General features: G+C 34.1%; 1 protein-coding gene across 4 annotated transcripts; it reads right to left on the reverse strand.

Moving 5' to 3' along the window:
* Positions 1-1,063: 1,063 nt before the first annotated feature.
* On the reverse strand, positions 1,064-12,816 carry LOC120190319 (coatomer subunit beta'-2-like). 4 transcript variants are annotated; one of them, XM_039193408.1, is made up of 26 exons: positions 12,696-12,815; positions 12,281-12,301; positions 12,097-12,158; positions 11,951-12,005; positions 10,929-10,965; positions 10,482-10,807; positions 10,254-10,385; positions 10,017-10,165; positions 9,377-9,445; positions 8,740-8,890; positions 8,573-8,638; positions 8,230-8,418; positions 7,732-7,872; positions 7,566-7,640; positions 7,257-7,433; positions 7,060-7,151; positions 6,834-6,950; positions 6,255-6,369; positions 6,030-6,101; positions 5,352-5,541; positions 5,180-5,280; positions 4,388-4,494; positions 3,994-4,123; positions 3,724-3,865; positions 3,054-3,120; positions 1,064-1,483 (listed from the first exon to the last, which is right to left on the reverse strand). In XM_039193408.1, exons 1-25 carry the CDS (start codon positions 12,696-12,698, stop codon positions 3,101-3,103), a joined length of 2,739 nt encoding a protein of 912 aa, XP_039049339.1. In that variant the 5' UTR covers positions 12,699-12,815; the 3' UTR covers positions 1,064-1,483; positions 3,054-3,100. The 4 variants fall into 4 exon arrangements, 1 of the variants encoding a protein (XP_039049339.1); XR_005522608.1 differs by lacking the exons at positions 1,064-1,483; positions 3,054-3,120; positions 3,724-3,865; positions 9,377-9,445 and adding an exon at positions 9,202-9,270 and having other exon boundaries at positions 4,096-4,123; positions 5,180-5,273; positions 5,344-5,541; positions 12,696-12,816; XR_005522606.1 differs by lacking the exons at positions 1,064-1,483; positions 3,054-3,120; positions 3,724-3,865 and having other exon boundaries at positions 4,096-4,123; positions 5,180-5,273; positions 5,344-5,541; positions 12,696-12,816.
* Positions 12,817-21,276: the final 8,460 nt, after the last annotated feature.

A 21,276-nucleotide genomic window follows, 5' to 3' on the forward strand; every position in this document is an offset into this window, starting at 1 on the left:
TTTATGTAAAAACTTAAGCAGGGCAAGGACATGGGTTATGTAGCAAAACATTTACATCATTAAACGTTTAATCATTCAGAAGTAAACAAACAAACCTTCGATTTATTATGAATATCTAGAAAGGATCCAACTTGTCACAGTTATCTTCTATTTAGCTGTAGTTAATGCTATAAAATGATAAAATGCTTTAAAAAAACTCAAAATTACAAATTTATATATTGCATCAAAGCCAAATTTTTTTTATAATGGAACATTCGTCATTCAATTCCATTGATGTGAAGGATTCATTTTGATAAAAATAATAACATAATTAGGTTTTAAATTGATTCAACAGTTATAGTGACAAATCAATAATTTTTTTAACTTTAAGTTTCAATTAAGATTTACTTGAGATTTGAAAAGATTAAAAAATTTCTATAAATTTGAACTAAGAAAATGATATAATTTTTTTTTATCGAAAAACTTACTAAACGACGTAGAAACAAGAACGGAAAAAGATAGAGATCAAATAAAAAGTAAAACTTTTCAATCTACGAAGCTAAAAATTTATTAATACTAAAATAAAGAGTTAAGGTTCAAAGTTTATCAAATGATTTTTTTTAAAAGTCAAATATATGATAAATCTCAAAACCATAATTTTATTTAAATTGATCCGTACATGTTGGAACTCCCGGCCTCGCTGCAAGCCACTTCACTTGATCTTAGAAAAAATTGAAGGTCCTTACGTGTTGTCAGAGAGGAAATTCCTTTCACTTTTTCATTTTAATAAAATTTTAAAATTCTTAAAAGTCTACGGATATTCAAATTAATGTCCTATACGGACATGTTTTTCTGGTTACATAACTCATCCACATGCCTGATTCATCTTTGGAACAATTGCATGAAAAATATCCAAAATACAAATTTAATATTTGTTTTATTTTCTTCGTACTTTCAACTTGTGTGACTCTCGTACCAAATGGGAAACTTCAGGTTCGATGTGATGTTGAGTTCGCCCACTAAAATGACAAATATAGGACAGTTGTGCTGCAGAGCGCAGGAGGAAGAAGAGCAAGAATAGTAGTGATTGTGATTGAACAACATTATACGCTTTATGTAGATCTATGTTTACAGTACAAGTTTCAAATGCCGAGAGGAATAAAGAATCCCCAAATATCCCAACCACAAGATTCAACACCTCAAGTGGGAAATAAAAAAATAGTATCTAAATGTTAAAACAACATAAAATGTCGGTAATCGTCAATAATTCTCATTATTTCGACATTCGCTATGGCACAAGATTTCTTTTTAGGACGGAATGCCTCGGAAAGAATATGCTAAAACTTTAGATGACAGGCAACTAAAATCATAATTTGAAAGCTAACCAAATAACTGGTATACGCTCCATCCCAAAACTCAATGTGCTCACAAGATCCAAATCATCAGGAATGCAAAGACAAACCAGCCCTTATATTTCACATCTTTCTAGCTTCTACTTCGAAATCTGATGGTTAACAAATAAGAAGTTAATACGGTAAAGATGATAAAAGATTAGGGAACCACACTTGGTAAATAATTACACTTATTGTCTAAGTCTATTCCAGAATAATTAGAAATGTGTGGTTAAGACGTGTGGTCTGGTGTGGCTCCTCCTCGGTCGAAACTTTTGTCTGGCAAGTGGTGCACAAGAAGGTAGCAGTCAAAGCCTTTGACTTAATTAAACGTGGGGTGCAAGGGATTGAAGATCCATCTTGTCCGTTTTGCGGGTTGGTTCAGGAAACTGTTTTTCATTTGTTTGTTTCGTGTAAAGTGTCATGGGGTTTATGGGTGAGTTTTTTGCGGCTTTGGAAGGTTTTTTTTGCTATTCCTGAGTGTCCTGCTGCGTTGATTTCCGCTTGGTTTGACCTTGTGTCTCGATCAATCATTTGGGGGTTCATCCTAGGAGCTGTTTTGTGATCAATTTGGAAGATGAGGAATGATATCGTTTTTAATAAAGGGAAGCTGGATTTTCCCCTATTATCTTTTCTCACGAGGTATAGAGTGGCAACATGGTTTACTTCAAAATTTCCTAAAGTGTTGATTTCTTTTGATAGCCTAGTAGGGGATCCTTCATTAGTTGATCGTGCTTCGAGTTCTGAAAGGAACCCTTCAAATTTTGTGAGTTGGTATATGCCTCCACCCGATTTTGTTAAAGTGAACGTGGATGGTGCTATAGGAGAGTGTGGCTGAAAGGTGGCATTGGTGGGCTGCTCAGAGACAAGAAAGGTGTGGTGTTAGGATCTTTCTCAGAGAGAGTTGGGTTTGACCCTCCAATTCTGGCAGAATTGATGGCAATTAATAGAGGGCTGATGCTTTTCTTGGAGTAGGGGATGCCGGCGAATCGAAGGCTTATTTTAGAATCCGATAGTGTTGTGGTTGTGGATTGGATCAAAAATCCTGCTACCACCACCCCGTTGGTCTTGTCCATAGTTAAAGATATTGTCTCAATTGTGGTTGATAAAGGTGTTATTGTTAGGCATGTGTTGAGAGCAGCTAACTGGGAAGCGAATGAATTTGCTAAGCTAGGGATAGGCTAATTGGTTGGGATATATTTGTTGCATTGAGTTTGTTGTATTTGGGGAAGTTTTGGTTATATTTGTCAATTGTGTTATGCTTGCGTTTGGTTGATTGTTTTTAGGATATAGTTTTCTTGAGTTTGGGTATGGTCATTGTTGTGTTTCTGTAGTTTAATGTTGTTCATTGTTGAGGTGTTAGTCAGGTTGTGTTTGGTGGTATTGTACTCTTCTTGTACTTGGTAGCTTGACGGTTATGAAGGGTTTTTTTAACGAGGCCTCCTTTTTTATCAAAAAAAAAAAAGAATAATCAGAAATGAATCATAAGTAGCCCCACTCTAATAAAAGTAAAAGTTCTTTAACGGAGTGATTCAATACCAAAAGGTCAAGATGCATACTTCCCAAACAAAAACTAGGTCATGGATCAAGTGAATTCTCAGTTTCTGATTGACATGATTAATAATGTTTTCCCCTTGGCCGGCAAAAATAGTAATAGTAATAGCAATAGCAAAAAATTCTCACCTTCAGTACATGTTAAATGGAGCTCAAACTGAATGTCTTCATGAAACCTAGTGGTCTGGTGTAAGCACTGCCAACATGAGGAAAAACGATAAAAAGTAAGAATCTAGGGATGAACAGAACCAAAAAACTACCAAAAACGCCACATCAAAAAGACTAACAAAGTTTCAGATTCTCATTACTGTTATAAGGTTTTCCGTAATGCAAAAATAAACATAAAAAATTTTGATGTTAGAATGCAAAAAATTTGATTGCACCAACGCTAATTAGATAAGAACAGTTTACAGGGGCGAAGGGATCAGAAGCCAATGGATAAGCAGTTGAGTACCATATTAGTCAATATCAATACGCATCAGATTAACTTGCTCTTTCCCAAGTTTGGGGCACAAAGTTGCCAATACGATCGAAGGAGATATTAGCAACAAGCATAAAACATCAAATTCCAAATAGTGAGATTAAAACGGTTCAAGAAAAATGTTTAGAAGTCGGTGGTAAGAGTGCTCAATTAGTAGTTGCAACAAAATGAATCACAAAAAATAAGTCAGAGAAGCCCAAAATGGAGAGCGGTTAGAGATGGCACGCTAGAAACAATTAATCACCAGAGACAAAATTTGATTTCACACTGCCCCAACCAATTGCTTTTAGGCTGACCGGGTTCCTTCATTATTCGTACCCCACTCTTCTTCATGCTCGTTACCGTTAACGAGTACTGCACCATCGTTAGAATCAGCATCAACAACAACAGGCTCCTCTTGACTACCATCTTCTCCATTCTGCTCCTCTGTGTTCTGAACATGACCATTTGGTCCTGCCGCCTGTGATGCTCACCAAATAAAGGACAGACAATAAAAATCAAGCCATAATCCTGGTCCACTAAAAAGCAATTCCTATGTTCAATATGTTGCAGAATTTAAAGAAAAACAGATACATATGGATTCTATACCTCATGATCAAGTTCACCATTTTCATGAGGCACCTCATCCTCAATTTGCATGCTTCTGAAAGCCTCCACAAGTGCCATCTTTGATCCAACACCATGGTTCAAATAATCTGCTGCAGGAGGATAAACTCCCCTAAAACCAATTCAAAGTTAATAGCATATCCATGTGAAACGGGAAAACAGGATGTGTCAACTGCAAGGCTTTGCAACCAACAGTGATAAAAAAATTATAGAGCAACTAAAAAGGACCAAACCACTGGAATCTAGAAATGCTTTATCCAAAGAGATAACACAAAAGAAGTAACAATATTTAACAGAAATGAGTGATGTTTGACAAAATTGACTAGAAAACAGTAACAAATAACAATATATAAAAGAAGGGAATCGTGTCTAATACCTTGTTTCTGCCACTTTGGATTCAACAGAGAGAGAAAGTTCCCAATCCTCAAACAAGTTGGGATACTCTTTAGGGTCAGCCAAAGATTCAGCAGCTTTTGGATTAACCTGCAAATTATGTAAAAATATCATCGTCATTTTGCAATCTAAAACACTAACACTAAACAACAAATATAAATAATAAAAAGTTAGGAAATGTATATTTCAACATGATTACAAGAAACATGTAAGCCTCATAGATTCATGTTGCAAGGATATGGTAAAATTAAAATGTTATTTCTCTTGTACAACTAAACAGATTCAAAATGCTTTTACCACCATTGGTTTATTAGAACAAAAAAAAACCCACTTAACATTTCAGCAATCAGCAGTACTTTAATGCCACAATATTAGAAAAAAGAAAAAGGGCAAGACCGTTTTCTTAGTGTTTAGATAAAGATACATGGAATTTCATACCAAACTTTCTAAACATAAGGCAAGAAGTTGAACTGTACTGGTTTACTCCAGGATAACATGACAGAAATAGATATTTTGACAATGGTAATCGGAGCAATGTTGAGACATGCTTGATTCATGCATGATAAGCAAGGAAATGAAAAATAGAAATAGAGGAAGGAATAGTGCTTCGCCATTTTTATTATAGGCATGCAATATTATGAATTCTGTAATACTGTACAGGCAATCAAACAAGGGCAATCAAAACAAACAGAAGGTTATGCATGATACAGTTAACCCAGCACATCAATAATAAAGCATGAAGAAGACACCGGAGAAACAAATAATAGCAACTAATCTTGTTGAGGTCTTTTCTCCAAATTGCTACAATCTCTGAAACCTTGCTTGGAAGATAAGATCGTGCCATCAGAGCAGCCTCTGGTATCCGGTTGCTGTAAAAGGAATATTTCAATATATCCATGAATGACAGTCTTTTGTTTCAGGCACTTGATAAGGAATTACCTTTCCACCAAAAAGCTGAAGGCAATCCTCCAATTTACCCAACAAAAATAAACAAAGAAAAGCAACATTGTTCTTTCCTCGTTCTTTGGAAAGAGATGCAAGTCTTGATATTCCTTCAGCATCTCCTAGAGAGGAATAAAGCAGCAATAAACCACTCAGATCCATTGCATGCTTCATGCATCGTTCAGCCAGTTCTAGCTGCAATGACAAGTTTAGCATAACTAATATAAAAGATTCATAAATAAGGAGAGAAGGCATCATCTAAAACTAAAACTAACAATCTTTAAGACGTGCACATGCATTAGGCTTAATTTACAAAACAAATGCATTAAAAATTTCAAAATCCACATTGGAAAATGGTGATATACAACATCCAGAATTAAGTCGACACTAAGTGAGTACGACAAGACTTACTAACATTTCATTCAGCAGTTAATAAACAACAAAGACAAATTGAAAACTAATTTACTGAAAGGTAAAACTAGCTATTCCTACATCCTTAAGAGAGATTCCATTCAAGAGAAAAAACATTGGACATTTACAAATTGACTTGCGACAACATCATGACACAAAATAAAAGGCAAGAGAAAACTACTAAAATAGGTGATGGGAGAATCATGATCTGACAATCATAACAGAAAGAAATGGCGCTGAATTTTTTTCTCAATTTAGAGAATATAAAACACCTTTCCAGTGGACATAGCCAATTCTCCTAACTGCTTCCATTTAGACTCACTCTGCGCTTCTGTGGCTATTTCCTACATAAGAAAAAAAAAACCAGAGTGAGGCTAAAATTTTTTGTTTAAAAGCACAATCAAAGCTTAATACAACACGGAATATATTACAAAAATTTTCAAGAAAACAAAAGATATAAGTTGCACTACCATAAAAAAAAGGATCAAAAAACGTACCCTAGCAATCTCTAATTTACCAAGCTGAATGGCAAGCTCAAATCTATAATCAGGGTCCGTAGCTACTTCAAGAGCATCCTCTATCATACCTCGTGATTCCAGGAAACGAGCAACACTACCAATCAGAACAAACTGTCAACTAGATCCAAGAAATGTTTCAACAATCAAAACTTAAAAAAAGAGAAACTGAACACAAAAAAGTTATAAAATAAATAGCTTTCAGGAAAGAAAGAAGAGGGAAAGATAAAAGGACCAGCCTTCTATTCACCTACCTACTAGATCTGGAATTCTGAGTTTCTCAATATAAAGATATACAACGGAGGACATTAACACATGAAAACAAATTCCAATCTCAAGGAACATGAATTATTAACAAAAACCAAAAGTCCAAATTAAGAAGGAATGAAGGAAAAACAATGGAGAAGAGATAAATCCTACATCTCCAACCAGATTTGGAATAGTAGCAAGAATACTAGAAAATGAAGGAAAAGGAATATACAACATGAATGGTTAATACTAGAAAATGACCAACAAAGTCTTTGAGAATGGAAGGAAGATTCTTTATATATTTTTACACACCTATTATGATGCTCTTTAGGAATTGAAGGTAAAATCTCATTGGCCCTTTCCAGGTCTCCACGCATCACAAGTGTCTTGTACTCAATCAGGCTGAGAAGTAATGTGTATCCCATTACACTGTAACATATGACAAAGATGAGAATAAATACACATTGAAAATGTATTTTCAAACAAAAAATTAACAAGTGATTTAGACGTGAAAATTAGTCATTGCCAGTTGTCTTACTTAAATTCTTTGTCTATCACATACACCCGACTTTGACTTGCAAGATATCCCAACAAGTACATAGGACGGTCCAAATGAAACATTGTGGTGACCTAAAACCATTGCATCATCAAAATGAAACTGTTAAAAGTTACAAAACCAAATGCATTTAAGCCTATGGAACACTTTCAAGGAAATGATAAGCAGAACAGAAATACCTCTCCACCAACACAGTAATTAAGTCTCCATGAAGAATTATTGTAAATGAAACAGTCCCCAACCCATATTCCAGTCCTGACACGTTCATTGGTTTCATGAAGAAGCTCAAATGCATCCTCAACTCCTTGTTCATCAACTGGTGTTCCACTATCTAAGGACGATTGAACTACATCCCGCTGCAACATGAAAATATTAAATTCAGTTCTGTAAGACCGCATGAAAGCATGCATGCGTTAACAGACAAAAGAAGGGTCCACGGTGCAATATGTTTTGCATATCTAATAAGCAGAAAATATAAAGAGACTTACATTGTACTTTAGGATATAAAAAGATGTATCACTGGCAATTGCCACCAAGTCACCGCTATCGGCCCAGTAAAGATTCTGACATTTTCAATAACATAAACAAAACTACATTTAAGATTCAACATAGCCAAGAAGCGGCAAATGTGGTTCATAGAGCTTTTTAGCTTACTTTAACAGTAACATCAATCCGACGAATCAACCTGCACTCGGCCCAACTATAAAAACAAATAAAATCACTAGAGCACATTGCCAGTAAAGTGCCCCCAAAAATACGCTCAGCAGAGAAGGTAGGCCGGACACTCTTCTTTTCCTGAAAATGTTAAATCCTCGTCAATACCACCAAACTGTTAAAAAGAATCTCGGACGTGGTATTAGATAAAACTCCAATGTAGAGAAACCATCATAATAACATGACAACTAAATAATCATAATTAAAGACACTTGTAGAATTGCTTGTCCATTTACAACATAAGATTTTCAGAAGAACTGAAACCCCATTCCAACCCAAAATTTTATTCATTCTTTTAAATTCATCTTTCCAGCTGCAATCGATATGTTTTTTGTAACATATTTTTCAACAAGTGAAAACAAAGTGTGCAACTTTTCTTAGGGTAAGAAATATACATTTTATGACAAGAAACCATCCAAATGACAAAATAGTGCAAACCTGGAAATTTTTGCTGAAAATCTTGATCTTTGATGAGCTTTCTCTGACAGCATACTCTCCATCAGATGACCAAACGAATTCCAATGCTGAACCAAAGGACCTATTTCTCCATGCTAACGCTGTATATATGATGTACTCACCATCTCCACAGACAACAACAAACCTACCATTTGGGTTATGCTTTAAACTCTGAGAAGAACCAGGTAGAAAAAAGAGTAAATGGTTGTACAAAAAATCCAAGCATAAGCACTACTTACAAAATGAATTAATCAACATATTTTAGGCGTGACCCTTAATCTTATGCTCAAATTCATTTAAATAAGGCTAGAAAGCATCAACTCACTTGAGGATATAGATCACATGTCCCTAATTCCTTAACAGCCAAGGGCAATCTTTCTCCATCGGTAACCTAGAAACCATATTAAAAAAGCATCTTAAGAAGAGAAATATTTTACCAAAAGTCGCAAAAAGAATGCAGAGAGAGAAATATTTTACAACAAATATTTTTACCTCAAAATCTGCTCCTACACTCTTAATATTCACAGTTTGAATTTCATTGTGCTTAGCCCATATGACTTTCCCACTGTTATCCATACTTGCTACAGGAACTTCACGGCCAATTTTCACCATAATAGTTCCTTCATCATACCCAATCACAATCCTGTAAGATAGAATTACATTGTACACTTAGCCTTTTAGACATAGCAGATTAAGAAAGAAGTATCATGCAAACTAATCAATTAAAAAAGAAACATGCAACTAAAGGACTCAGGTCAAACAACCTAAAATAATTGTTTTTAACCTTCAATGAGCACATAGACATGCTCAAAAAATAATGGAATGCACTATTCAATTCAAGCATTTAATGACCAAAATAAATTATACTAGCATTTAAATATTTAAAAAACTGAAGAAGAAAACAAAGAAAATAAACATAAACCAGTTGTGCATGATTTAACCAAAAGTAATTACCTCCGGGAACCTTTTATATATCCAACTGCCCAAACTCTCTCAAGACCATAATTCAATGTATTTTCAAGCCTGAAAACAAATGAATTGGTCAAAAAAATCAAAGCTTGAAGAATTTGAAGATATCACCGCATACATAAAAGCCTATTAAGATCATGATTTAACCAAAAGTAATTACCTCCGGGAACCTTTTATATATCCAACTGCCCAAACTCTCTCAAGACCATAATTCAATGTATTTTCAAGCCTGAAAACAAATGAATTGGTCAAAAAAATCAAAAGCTTGAAGAATTTGAAGATATCACCGCATACATAAAAGCCTATTAAGATCAAAATATCCTAACAAAGCACTAAAACGTTAAGCAAACGAGGACAAACTATAACTGGTAATGCACCAATATGGCTCTAGAATATGAATTTCTAGATCTAACTAATGAATTGTAATGTTTGGTCTTATGTAATTGTTGGTATTAATATACTAAGGCACTCTTTTCCTCCTTCCGCTACTTGTCTCCTTAATAGAGACAATTATGAGGGAGGTTTAATGAGGCCTTCTATTCCTATCAAAAAAGATCTAACTAATGAATTGAGGAATGAAATGGAACCTTGATATTTATGCAGATTGCAGAAAGAGAACCGGAAAAAATCACCCCAATCACAAAACAAATAGGCACTAAAAAAATTTAAATGGTAATTTAGTTATGTTCCTGCATAATGATTCAAGTTTCCTCCACATTTCTTAATTTCCTGACTATCCAAAAAATAAATGGCCACAGGAAAAAAAAAAGAGAGGAAATATCTTCTATCCCAAGAATCACCTATATGTGGTAGCATGCCAGATGCGAACTGTCCCATCCTCGGAACCAGTAATAATAATTGGAAGTTCAGGATGGAAACAAACTGCAGAAACATTGTGTGTGTGGCCTTCCAATGTCTGAATGCAACTCTTGGTCTGGTAGTCCCATACCTGCATCCATGGGATTTATTTGTTAACAGTTCCTTCAGTATTTATTTAAGATGAAAAAGATAGCAGAATACGATTAGTATCTGCTTACCTTAGCAGTGTGATCATCAGACCCAGTGATCAGGTAGGGCTTATCACCACCTGTAAAGTAATCAACACAATTTACACCTTTCTGGTGGGCATCCAAAGTAAGATTTGGGTCCGGGGATCCAAGGTTCCAAATCTATAAGTTCAAACAGAATCAAAGCAAATTTAGCATGGCTATACCAAACGAAGTAGAAATATAATGAAAACCCTACAAATAGAAAGCCCTTTATACCTTTATGGTACGGTCAAGAGATGCACTGGCAAAAGTATTAGTATCTTTGGGATTAAAAGTCACTTGCATGACATAATGGGAATGTCCCTCAAATATCTGAGTACACACCCAACCCTTCTCCCAGTCCCAAAGTTTTATGAGCATGTCATCAGATGATGACAACACATATGGAAGAGTAGGATGGACAGCCACACATCTAATGTAATCAGTATGTGCCTCAAATACTTTGACCTTATCCATGGTGTTGTAATTGTATACACGAATAAACATATCATCAGCTCCAGCAACAACCCATTGTTTGCGTGCAACAAATCTGGCCGACCTAACTGCAAATGCAAGATGTCGAGTTCAGAAAATGATAATAAATTCCATCATAATGCAACCATAAATGGGAAAACAGTATCATCAGATTAAGATAAGTCACCACATAAACAGATAACTACATACCTGGCAACTCAGTGACCTCAAATGACTGAGCCATGGTCTGTGCACCAGGTTAACAGTAACACTCATCAATAAGTGAAAAGTCCAAACAATACAAAAGGTTCTAAATAAGCCTAATACTACATAAATAACATGTTAAGAACTCAAAACTTCATACCAATTAGATTCCATGAAATTAAAAAAAAATAATCTATAGACCTATATTTGAATAATCTTGTCAAAGGGAAAATGGAACTTGTATTGTTCAATAAAAAGAAACAAAAAAAATGAGACAAGCAAAAAAGAAGTCTTACAGATACAGGACTAGCCATATATAGAGAGAGAGAGCTAAAAAAATCCATGTTCTTATGTTCATTAGATAAGCAAAGTTTCTGCTTGTAGATTTGCAAATAATATAACACTTACAGGAAAACTAAGAATGATAGATTAGTTGGAAAATAGAACCATGTGGGAGCTATATGGTGTAAGATTTTGGGTTAAGGAGCAACTCATGGAAAACAGTTCAATTGAATTCAGAATATTTGTACAAAATGGATTAAAAGTCAATGGTTAAGAAATTTGTAAAAGTGATCTGTTTCATTAAAGGCTCAAAGTTCAAAAATTCAATAGGAGGATTTAATAGGGATGTACTCATAAGAAATACAGGTTGAACAGGTTTTTACTGGTTCAACCAATCTCTGGTTCCAGGCCCCATACCAGATCAAGCCTCCAGTTCCTGATTGAACCAGTGGTCCAATCTTTTTTTTAATCCATGCACCCCACAACACCCAAGGAAGTGCACTATGACAGAAGGTGGGAACAATGCTTCAAATAGTAACATAAAATCAAGCTTGGTGATGAACTTTACAAAATTGTTCATTTCCTACTAAAATATATATAATATTCAACTAAATTTCATGTATTAATTGTGACCATCAAATATGTCCACCATTTCACCTATTTTCCAGCTCTGCCACTTAACTACCATGGAACACAGCAAAACTTCTAGTTTTGACAACTATTTACAAAATACAAAACTTGCGTACCTGTGACTGGTAGTTCCAAATACACACAGTTCCAGAATACAAACTTGCTAGAATCCTTCAATGACAATCACAATATATCATACGTCATCTTCAAGCTTGAAAAGATAAAATTCAAATAAAGGAAACTAATTAAGGGTTGAAATTACCATGGTTCAGTAGGATGGAGATCTACAGATTTTACTCTCTCTGATCTTTGAGCAAGTTTCCTCTAATCCAAACATCACAATAAAGAATGTTACCATACAAATTAACACACACCCTTACCAAAAAAAACAAGAAGATCTAATCAACACATATAATGGAACTCGAAATGAAATGAATAACACGTACCTTGATTTCAAGTCTGAGTGGCTGTTAAACGCCAAAGCAAAAAAGAAAAAACAGAATTAGCCGAAGTCAAGAAAGATATCCTAAATCAAACTCATTCAATAAGAGGCCAATTCTAAACCGTCGGATCAATATCCAAACATTCATAAAGGAAAAGCGAAAAAGAAAAATAACGCGGCAGATCTTAACTATATTCAAATCCCTAATTGTCCGGCTCAGTTGCACAGTAGTGAAATTAACAGAAAACAGAAAATGGCGACTTGCAAAGCAAGTAAAACTCGAACTAAAAATAATTCAGAAATCTTCGCAATTCCGATTCCATATATTGAACAGAAAATTGAGAAAAAAAAACTCCAAATCCGGCGGGCTTCGAACCAGATCTAATGCGGAATCAAACAGATCAAGAAATTAAACTCACCATTCTTGCAAATAAAAATTAAACAAGAAGAAGCTCTAGATCGAGGTCGCGCTTGTGATAGAGAGAAATAGAGACTCTTCTTTGTGTGTGTTAATTGTGATGTCAACAATATATGAATAAGGTTCAGACAGAGAAGAAATGCTTTGGAATTAAGGTATATATTTACAGAAGTGCCACTCACTCATTGCCAGGATTACGCTACGGTATAATCTCAGAGTAGAATGTGGACTGAGGGTGCCGGATGTTCTGGTGTGTTTAAATGGACGGTGCAGATTTTTGAGGATTAGGAAAGTTGTTGGGCCATTTACATGTTGGATCATTTATGGGTCGAATTATGTTTGGGGTTTCAATCTTTTTTATATTTTTGAACATTTTGTAGGTATTTTATAGTTGAGTTAAATTTTACATTATTATTTTGAGTAAGCTACCTATTTAGTCATGCACCTATTACTTAATTTTTATTTTGGTCACTTAACTGTTATTTTTTTCAACATCATACTTAACATTACGTTTTGGTGACCCACTATTAAAAAAATTAACGAAGATGTTGTTGTGGGATTTCTAAATTATTTTTTCTATAAGGATGTATTATTTTATGGTAACACATCAGCATCACAATTATTTTTTTAACAGTAGGTGATAAAAATAGAATAAAAACGTAATATTAGGTATGATTTAAAACATAATAATAATTTAGTTATCAAAATATAAACTAAGTAATAGGTGGGTGGCCAAATGGGTAGTTTACCCTATTATTTTATAAGGACATATTAAATATTTAAATATATCTAATTTTACATATTAAAGTACTAATAATATTAAATAAATAAAGTTTAATCAGTTTTACATTGTTCTAAATGAAAAAAATAATGAATTTAAAAAATTATATTTAAAATATTAGTGTAAAAATAAAGAGCTAACAATAGAGTTTACCAAGCTTAAGTGCGGTGGCAGAGAAAGAATGGTATCCAATTCGCCTCTCACGAAAAGGTCTAATCATATCTCATCTAATTTTTTGCTGATGACAATGTGCTATTTTGCAGGGCTGATTTCAAAAATGCTGAAGCTGTCTTTCCAAACCAGACCAGGTTAAGATGTTGCATGTGGCGTTGGTCTAGTAACGGCAAGATCTTGATTATTTTGCTTGATAATTTGCTACCAAATATAGGGCGGTACCGGAGAGGTACGGCATCGGATCCCTTTTGTCGTATACGTGGCTACGAATTGAAATGAACCTCCACGTTTCGGGTGATTGTACTATAGTGATTGCTTTGTGAAAAAAAATGTGGTGTAAGCTCCAAACCAGTCTAACATGATGCAAGGACCAATAAAAGTTGGCTGCAAGAAACCTAACCCGGATTGGATCAAACTGAACACCGACGGAGCACGCAAACAAGGCACAAATGTATAACATCTGCAGGAGGGGCTTTTAGAGACTCGATCGAGAGGTGTTTTCTCAAAGGATAGGATACTGCCCAAATGCAGGCATATGCGCAGTTTTGGAAGCGGAACCATGGGGAATATATGATGGATTGGTGTTGGCTTTGAATCTTGGCTATCAAAAGTGCAAGTTGAATGCGATAATGCATTTGCAGTTCAGCTCTTGAACGAGGAAACCATTGCTGGAGACATACTCAGCCTTGTTCGAAGCATTTTGCAACTTCGGCATAGATAATGGAAGGTTCAAATTGGCCATATTTTTCGTGAAGCAAATCGAGCTACCGATGCTTTAACGAGGAGCGGATTGAACAGAGAGCCGGTTCTTTATAGTTACGAACTTATGATCACCCACCTGGCACCTGCTGCATTTTTTTAGTATAATGGCAGATGATGCAGCTGAAATTATGGATGGAAGAGGATGGCTTGTGAATAATAGTTTGCAGTTTGAGCTTAGCTCTTCCTTTATTTCCAAAAAAATTCTGATAAATTAACAATTACGTAGAACATTACAACAACGTTCTAATAACTTAACAGTTACAATTTAGCATTTTATAATGTATTAATTATGTAACACCTGAAAATAACAATTATTGAAATATTAAAAAGTTCTATTAAATTAGCACTAACGTAAAACGTTATATAATATGTAATACTTTATGTGAAGTGTTACAAACATTGCAACATTAATTGTTTTTTTTTTGAAAAAATACAAAAAAAAAATAATAATAAACACTGGTTATACTGCACGCCAAATTGTGGAAGCCTAAGGAACCATTTGGCATTTTTCCTAGTTCAAAATACCAAGTGGTAAACAATTCTACTCACTTTTTGTTTAAAAAAAATCTACTCACTTTTGTATGCATTTTAAATTAGGATAAATTATAAATTTGATCACTTAAATTTTTTACTCGTTTATTTCAACCATTAAAGTTTAGTAATTTTCAATCTACTTATTGAACTTTTAATTTGCTTCTATTTTGATCATTATGTCATTAAATACTTAACGGTGTTATGAATAGATTTTTTTTCTTTAAAATTTATGATATGGCCCCAAAGTTTCTTATTTTTTTTATGAAAACCCCTTAATTTCAAATTTGCTTTGATTTCTCAATGATGAAAGCATCTTCTTCCAACTCTCAACAATAATAATGTATAAAAGAAGGAAATAAGTTATATATATTGATTTCACTTTGATCGGATGGTGGATATTATATCAGTGTGGTTTAATGTTTTATGAGTTCTGATTTTATGGTTGAGTTTTATGAGTTTTAAAATGATTTAGGTGAATTCTAAACTGATAGAGTGGTAGGATACAATGAGACGAATTCATCGATATTTTGAGTGATCAGAGAAAACGTCAGAGAATGGTAATTGTATCATCGGCGTGACACAAAAATGAAAATGGATGTCCCTTGTTCCCATATATAATGGGGTAAGGGGGAGGTAAGATAGTAGGCTACCCCCAACACTAGGTTGAGAGCAGCATCCGTAGGAGACCTCCAAATTATGAAATGCCCTCCATGGGACTCGATCCCACGACCTCAAGGTTAAGAAGATGAAACCATGTCTATTAATTTAAGAGTAATAGTTTTTTATTTTATTTTTTGAATTTATCATAAATGAAGTTTTGAAGTTAAAAAATAATATTTAATTGTTTGAATTATTTAATTTTATATATGTTATTTATGGTAGTTGTTACTCGACTTAATCGAGTTCAAAATAAAATAAAAATTATGATATTTTTTGTTTATTACTTTTATTTTTTTAAGGAAGGCTTTTTGTTTATTGGAAAGGCAGAAAATGGTATATTGAATGAAATCAGTTTGTCATGAGAGCAAGCCTTACATAATCTGAAACATAATAATGACGATTTTGGATGGACAAAACTGCTCTTTCTGCTCCTTGTGATCATCCATGTCTCGACATAGTTAAAATTATAACTTTAATTTATCTGTAGTTGGTCTACATGAATAATTCATTTTTCTAAAGTTTTTTATGTTTAAAATTTGCGTCTAACAATATTAAGAAACAAACTTCTAATGTTCAAAAAAAAAAAACTTCTAAAAATAAGTATATTTTATGTGTAGTTTTACTGTTTTAAAACTTTAAGACATTTCATTTCGTTTATACGTGGGATTAATGTATTATGCAACCCTCATAAGAAATTTGTCTCCCTTTTTAAGAAATGAGACATGATATTCTCTATCACAAATTTGTCTTCCTTTTTTAAACAGTAAGATATAACATTCTCCATCACTTAATCTCGTAATGCATTCATCAAATTCTCACATTTATTGTCGCTCCTCCAAATTATCTCATCAATTAAGTGTTTGACGTTTCACATGATCATTATTCTCTTTTCAGAATACATATTTAATAATATGTGTACGACATTATTTTTAAATACCATGACTTTGGTCATTTTCAATATAAGATAAATGCACTTCATTGTCTCATAAAATAAATTAAATTACTTTTTTTAAAACACAAGACATAACACATACAAGTGTAAAAGTAAGAATAATATTTATATTTAAATCAAAATCAAGATAATAAGTATTTAATTTTTTTAAGTGTTTTAATATTCTTTTGTTAAATTATGTGTCTAATGTTTTATTTCATTATCATTTTAAGGAATAACTATCAACGTTTGTAAAAAAAATATCACCCAATGAATGCTTAACACATGACTTGATTTTTAATTTCATTTAGTTAAAAAAATTAAAATCCTTAATTTCTAAAAACCCTAAAATCATTAAATCTTTCAAGATTAATCCCGAAATTACCTATTGGTTCATTAGTATCGATGAACCCGCATTGTCAAATTAATTATCATCGTTCATCCCTTATGTCGTCGAAACCCTAATTGTTAATTGTCCCCTTGTCACACAAAATCCTATATCCCCTCAAACCATGCTTCGTTGTTTACCAACCATCATTCACTCAATCGTCGCCCTTTGATTCGTCGATGAACCTATATCTCTGTTTAAATCAAACCGATGGGTTGTGTCATCTGAAGTTTCGACCGCTTAAAGAGATTTAGAGATTTTGCATGATGATGAGAGAGATAATATGTCCCAACCCTAAAATAATAATAATTATATAAAAAGTTTAAATTAATTTAATTAATTTAGGGACTAAATTGCAAGTTTTAGGAACTTGCAGTATATTTTAGAAAGATGTAGGAAGTTTAGTGACTTAACCTCAAATTTCCTAATTTTATGTCGAAGAAAAATAAAAGAAATGGGTTAGGTGGCTGTGAGGATTCAAACCCCTAACCACTGGGAGGGTACTCATGCCTTAGCAATTTAGGTTAGGCACTATTGTTGATTATTTTAGGCAAATATATTACCTAAGGCTTAAGGCTCGGTTAAAAACACCCTAAAAATCCTTAAATTTAAAACCCTAATCGAAATTGTAATATCCCAAAATTAAGGTTAGTGACTAAAATAGAAATTTTGGAATTGTGAGGATTGATTTTTTTTGAAAGATTGAAAAGTATAAGAAATTAAATAGGACTATTTGAGCAGTGGATTAAATTGCAAGGACATAAAGAATGAAGGTAAGTATGGTCTTTTCAACATTAAAGATATTTTCTCTTCTTTATTTAAGGAAAAACACGTGGGATTTAAGGGAGAAGTCTGGAAGCTTATTCTTCTTCTTGCTTTCTTATTCCCGTAAGCTCCATGGCAAATGTAAGCTTAATTTCAATTGGTTAATTCTTGAGTTTTAAGCTTAGTTTTGATTCTTGGGGTGCTAAGAAAGATTATTTAGAGATTAAAGTATGTTGAAACTTCAAAATGGATGAGTTATGAAGGATTAAATATGAAGAGTTTTTAAGTGAATTAGTGAAATAGAAGGAGTTAATAGATTTTGAAGTTGAATTTGACTTGTCAATGGTTAAATTAAGAGATATGAAATGATAAAATGAGTTTTAAAACATGTTGAAAATCTGGTATGATTCTTGAAGTTAATAAAGAGGAGAGGATATTAAGGTTCAAGATGAGATAAATGAATATAAATGAGTTTAAACATGTATATGTAAGTTAGGAATTTGAAAGGGGATAAAATATGAAGCATTTGAGTTTAATTAAATGGATTTTCGTGCCTAAAGAGCAATTTCTGGGCAAGATGCATCGGTGCACATTTAATATGTACCGATGCATGCTTAAAAGAAGAAACATCGAATGCCAGGAATGCATCGATGCACTATGAGTGTGCACCGATGCACCAAGACAAATTTTTGAAGGTGCATCGATGCAGTAAGGGGTGCATCGATGCATCAATACTTCAAAGCTATTTTGTGTACCGATGCACCTATAGTGCATCGGTACACCCCTAAAGGAAAAAGTTAATATTAGTTTATTAAGTTCATTTAAGTTGTTAGTATCGGATTACAAGGTGTATGTATCTAATAATTGCCTTAAATGTATAATTATGTAGATACAGAGCCTAAACAAGTTCTGGAATCATTGACAAGTAAGATCGATCAAGGGGAAAGTTTAGAGATCGGTATTGACTAGTGAGGCCAGGTAAGTTCATGCTAGTTATATGATGTGTAAAGGAAATATGATTTGCAAAATTTCAGATCAGAAAAATAGATGATTTAAATGTGTTTGGTTAATTTGAATATAGTTGGCATGTACTAAGTGATTGAGTTGAATATGCTTTGATCGATTTTGGCTATTTTGGTCTATTTATGTAAATAAACCGCTTTTATTTTAATGGAAGTTTTAAATTTTCTCTGAATTTTGTCAAGAGTCAAAGTTTGAAAAGTCAATGTGACACCTCAGATTCGGATCTGGGTCGGGTACGGGTTGGGGGTGTTAAAGAAACCCCGTCGGCCCTCGTCAAATCCGCACCATCCGACCACCGTTCAGCTTGCCACTGCCATCATTCGACTCGTCGTCGACCGGTAACCAAAGCCCGAGCATCGTTGCGCCATGAAACACCTCTTTTCGCCGCGAATCGATGATTTTTCGTGCGACAGAAAACCCAAAATCGCACCACTATTCTCGTCGATTGTTGCCGATCTAGTCATCGTCGCTGCTCATTACCACCTTCGCCAGCTTCCTTGGCATCGTACGACTGAAACCCAGTCTGTTTCACTCCTCGTCGACGCGTCACTATCGACCTTCGTTAGGGGTAAGTTTCAAATTAATTTCCCAGTGAGTTTTGGCGAGTGTGGTTGCAAAATTAAGTTTGAAAGTGGTTAATTCGAGCGTGTTGAAGACCGGGGAAGGATCGACAAGCCGAAATGGCCCCGGCGCTGCCATATGCTCTAATAGCGTGTGGGGCTTTCCAGTCGATCCAGGAGCATTCTAGAACCGGTCCAGTCAGACCGAACCGGGTCGAGTTAAGTCAACTCGGTTGAGACAGCTCAAACAGAGTCAACCAGTTGACTTTAACTTATTACTGACTTGATCGTTGACTTTGACCATAGTTGACCGTTTGATTGTGACATTGACTTTGACCAAAAAGTCAAATTTTTAGAAAAGTCATATTTTATGTTTTTCGATGTCCTGAGTCCGAAGTTCATTTTGCAAAATTCGAACCAAAAGCCTCCGAATTAACCGCCAAACTCGAGCATGCATATGTACTTAAGTAATTTGGTTACAAATAATTAAATTAAGGTTAGATACTGATAAAATATTATTATTTGAAGGTACACGAGACTCTCTCGATCGCTTGACAGCTCAACCCAGCTCCTCTCGATCCGTTCGATCTCGTGAGCAAGTGGTTACTCGTATGACTAGTGAACCTTGTGATTACATAGATTAAAAATGTTACTCCGATAGTTACCCAGTTTTATTATGAATTAGGTTCAAGCACTGCTGTAGAGGGTAGTGAAGCAGATGCTTAGTAGACACCCTAACTGATCCCATTTTGTGAGGTGTGTTCCTTATGTGTCATATAATTGTTTTACATGTTTTAAAATATGATTTTCCAAAATTATTGATTTACTAGCTTACTGGATTACTGTTTATGAACTATGATTGTTTGATATATATTATCTGGTTACTTGTTTACACTGCAAATACGATTATTCTGATTACATATTCATGGAAATTATTATTTATTGCGAGAACTGTTTAGTTGAGATACTGTTTTGGGTAGGATACTGAAGTATGGAGGTTCAACTCTGATCAAGCTGGTAATACCTTACGAACCTAAGGCGACCCTTGGGTAGGCTTCGAGGCCCCGAGAACTTTATTGGGTAGGTTCTCAGGCCCCAAGGTACTCCCTTAGGGTGACTCTTATACCCAATGGGTATAAGGTAGCCCTTATAAATGCAGTTCTGGGGAAACTGCATTATGGTGTACGAGATGAGGGTATTATGAGTTTTAAATTCAACTTATCTATGACTTTTTACGATACCTTACTGGAACACTCCTGATTATTTTATCTACCATGTGTTATTTATACTAGAGGGACACATTGAGCTCCCTAACTCACTTTTTTCAAACTGTTTTTTCCTTTCAGATACTTTTGGATAGACACCCCAAGCCAGTCACTTGGAGGATCGACACATTCTTACAGAACCTTTTGTTGTAATGTTTCTATCTTCCGAACTGCTTTCAATTACAGTGACATGTGCCTTCATTTTGAAATACTTATTTTTATGATGTTTACTGCTTCCTCTACTGATAATAGACTCACTGTGATTCAGATTATGACATATTTTATTTTACTCTGTTACTTAAAATTTTATCTTTACTCGTTTGGATTTTATTGTTATATACTACGTTTTAAAGATATTATTGGTAATATGGATTTTAAATTATCAAAAATGTTTTGGAAATATTAATGTAATCCGTTAGACCTAGTCGTAATGCACAGACTTGTCTAGGGGGTTACACAACCAATTAGTGAGAGTTCGATGATAAAAGAGGTGAATGATGATGATCGATGAACTTTGAGATTTTTTTTAGAAATTTAAGGATTTTAAATTTAAAATAATTATATGATACTTAAAAATTAAAAGAAAATTAAAAATTATGTCACGTGTATTTATTGGATCGCACCTTTATATATAGGTCGCCTTACTTGACTTGTAAATGGAGTTGGATCAATTGGAAGGCTAAAGTAAAATACACATGGAAGAAAATAAGTCCATTAGGGTAAGATAATGGCTCGGAAA

The sequence above is a fragment of the Hibiscus syriacus genome, unplaced genomic scaffold, assembly GCF_006381635.1.
Source record: "Hibiscus syriacus cultivar Baekdansim isolate YM2019G1 unplaced genomic scaffold, ASM638163v2 tig00116962_pilon, whole genome shotgun sequence".
NCBI lineage: Eukaryota > Viridiplantae > Streptophyta > Magnoliopsida > Malvales > Malvaceae > Hibiscus > Hibiscus syriacus.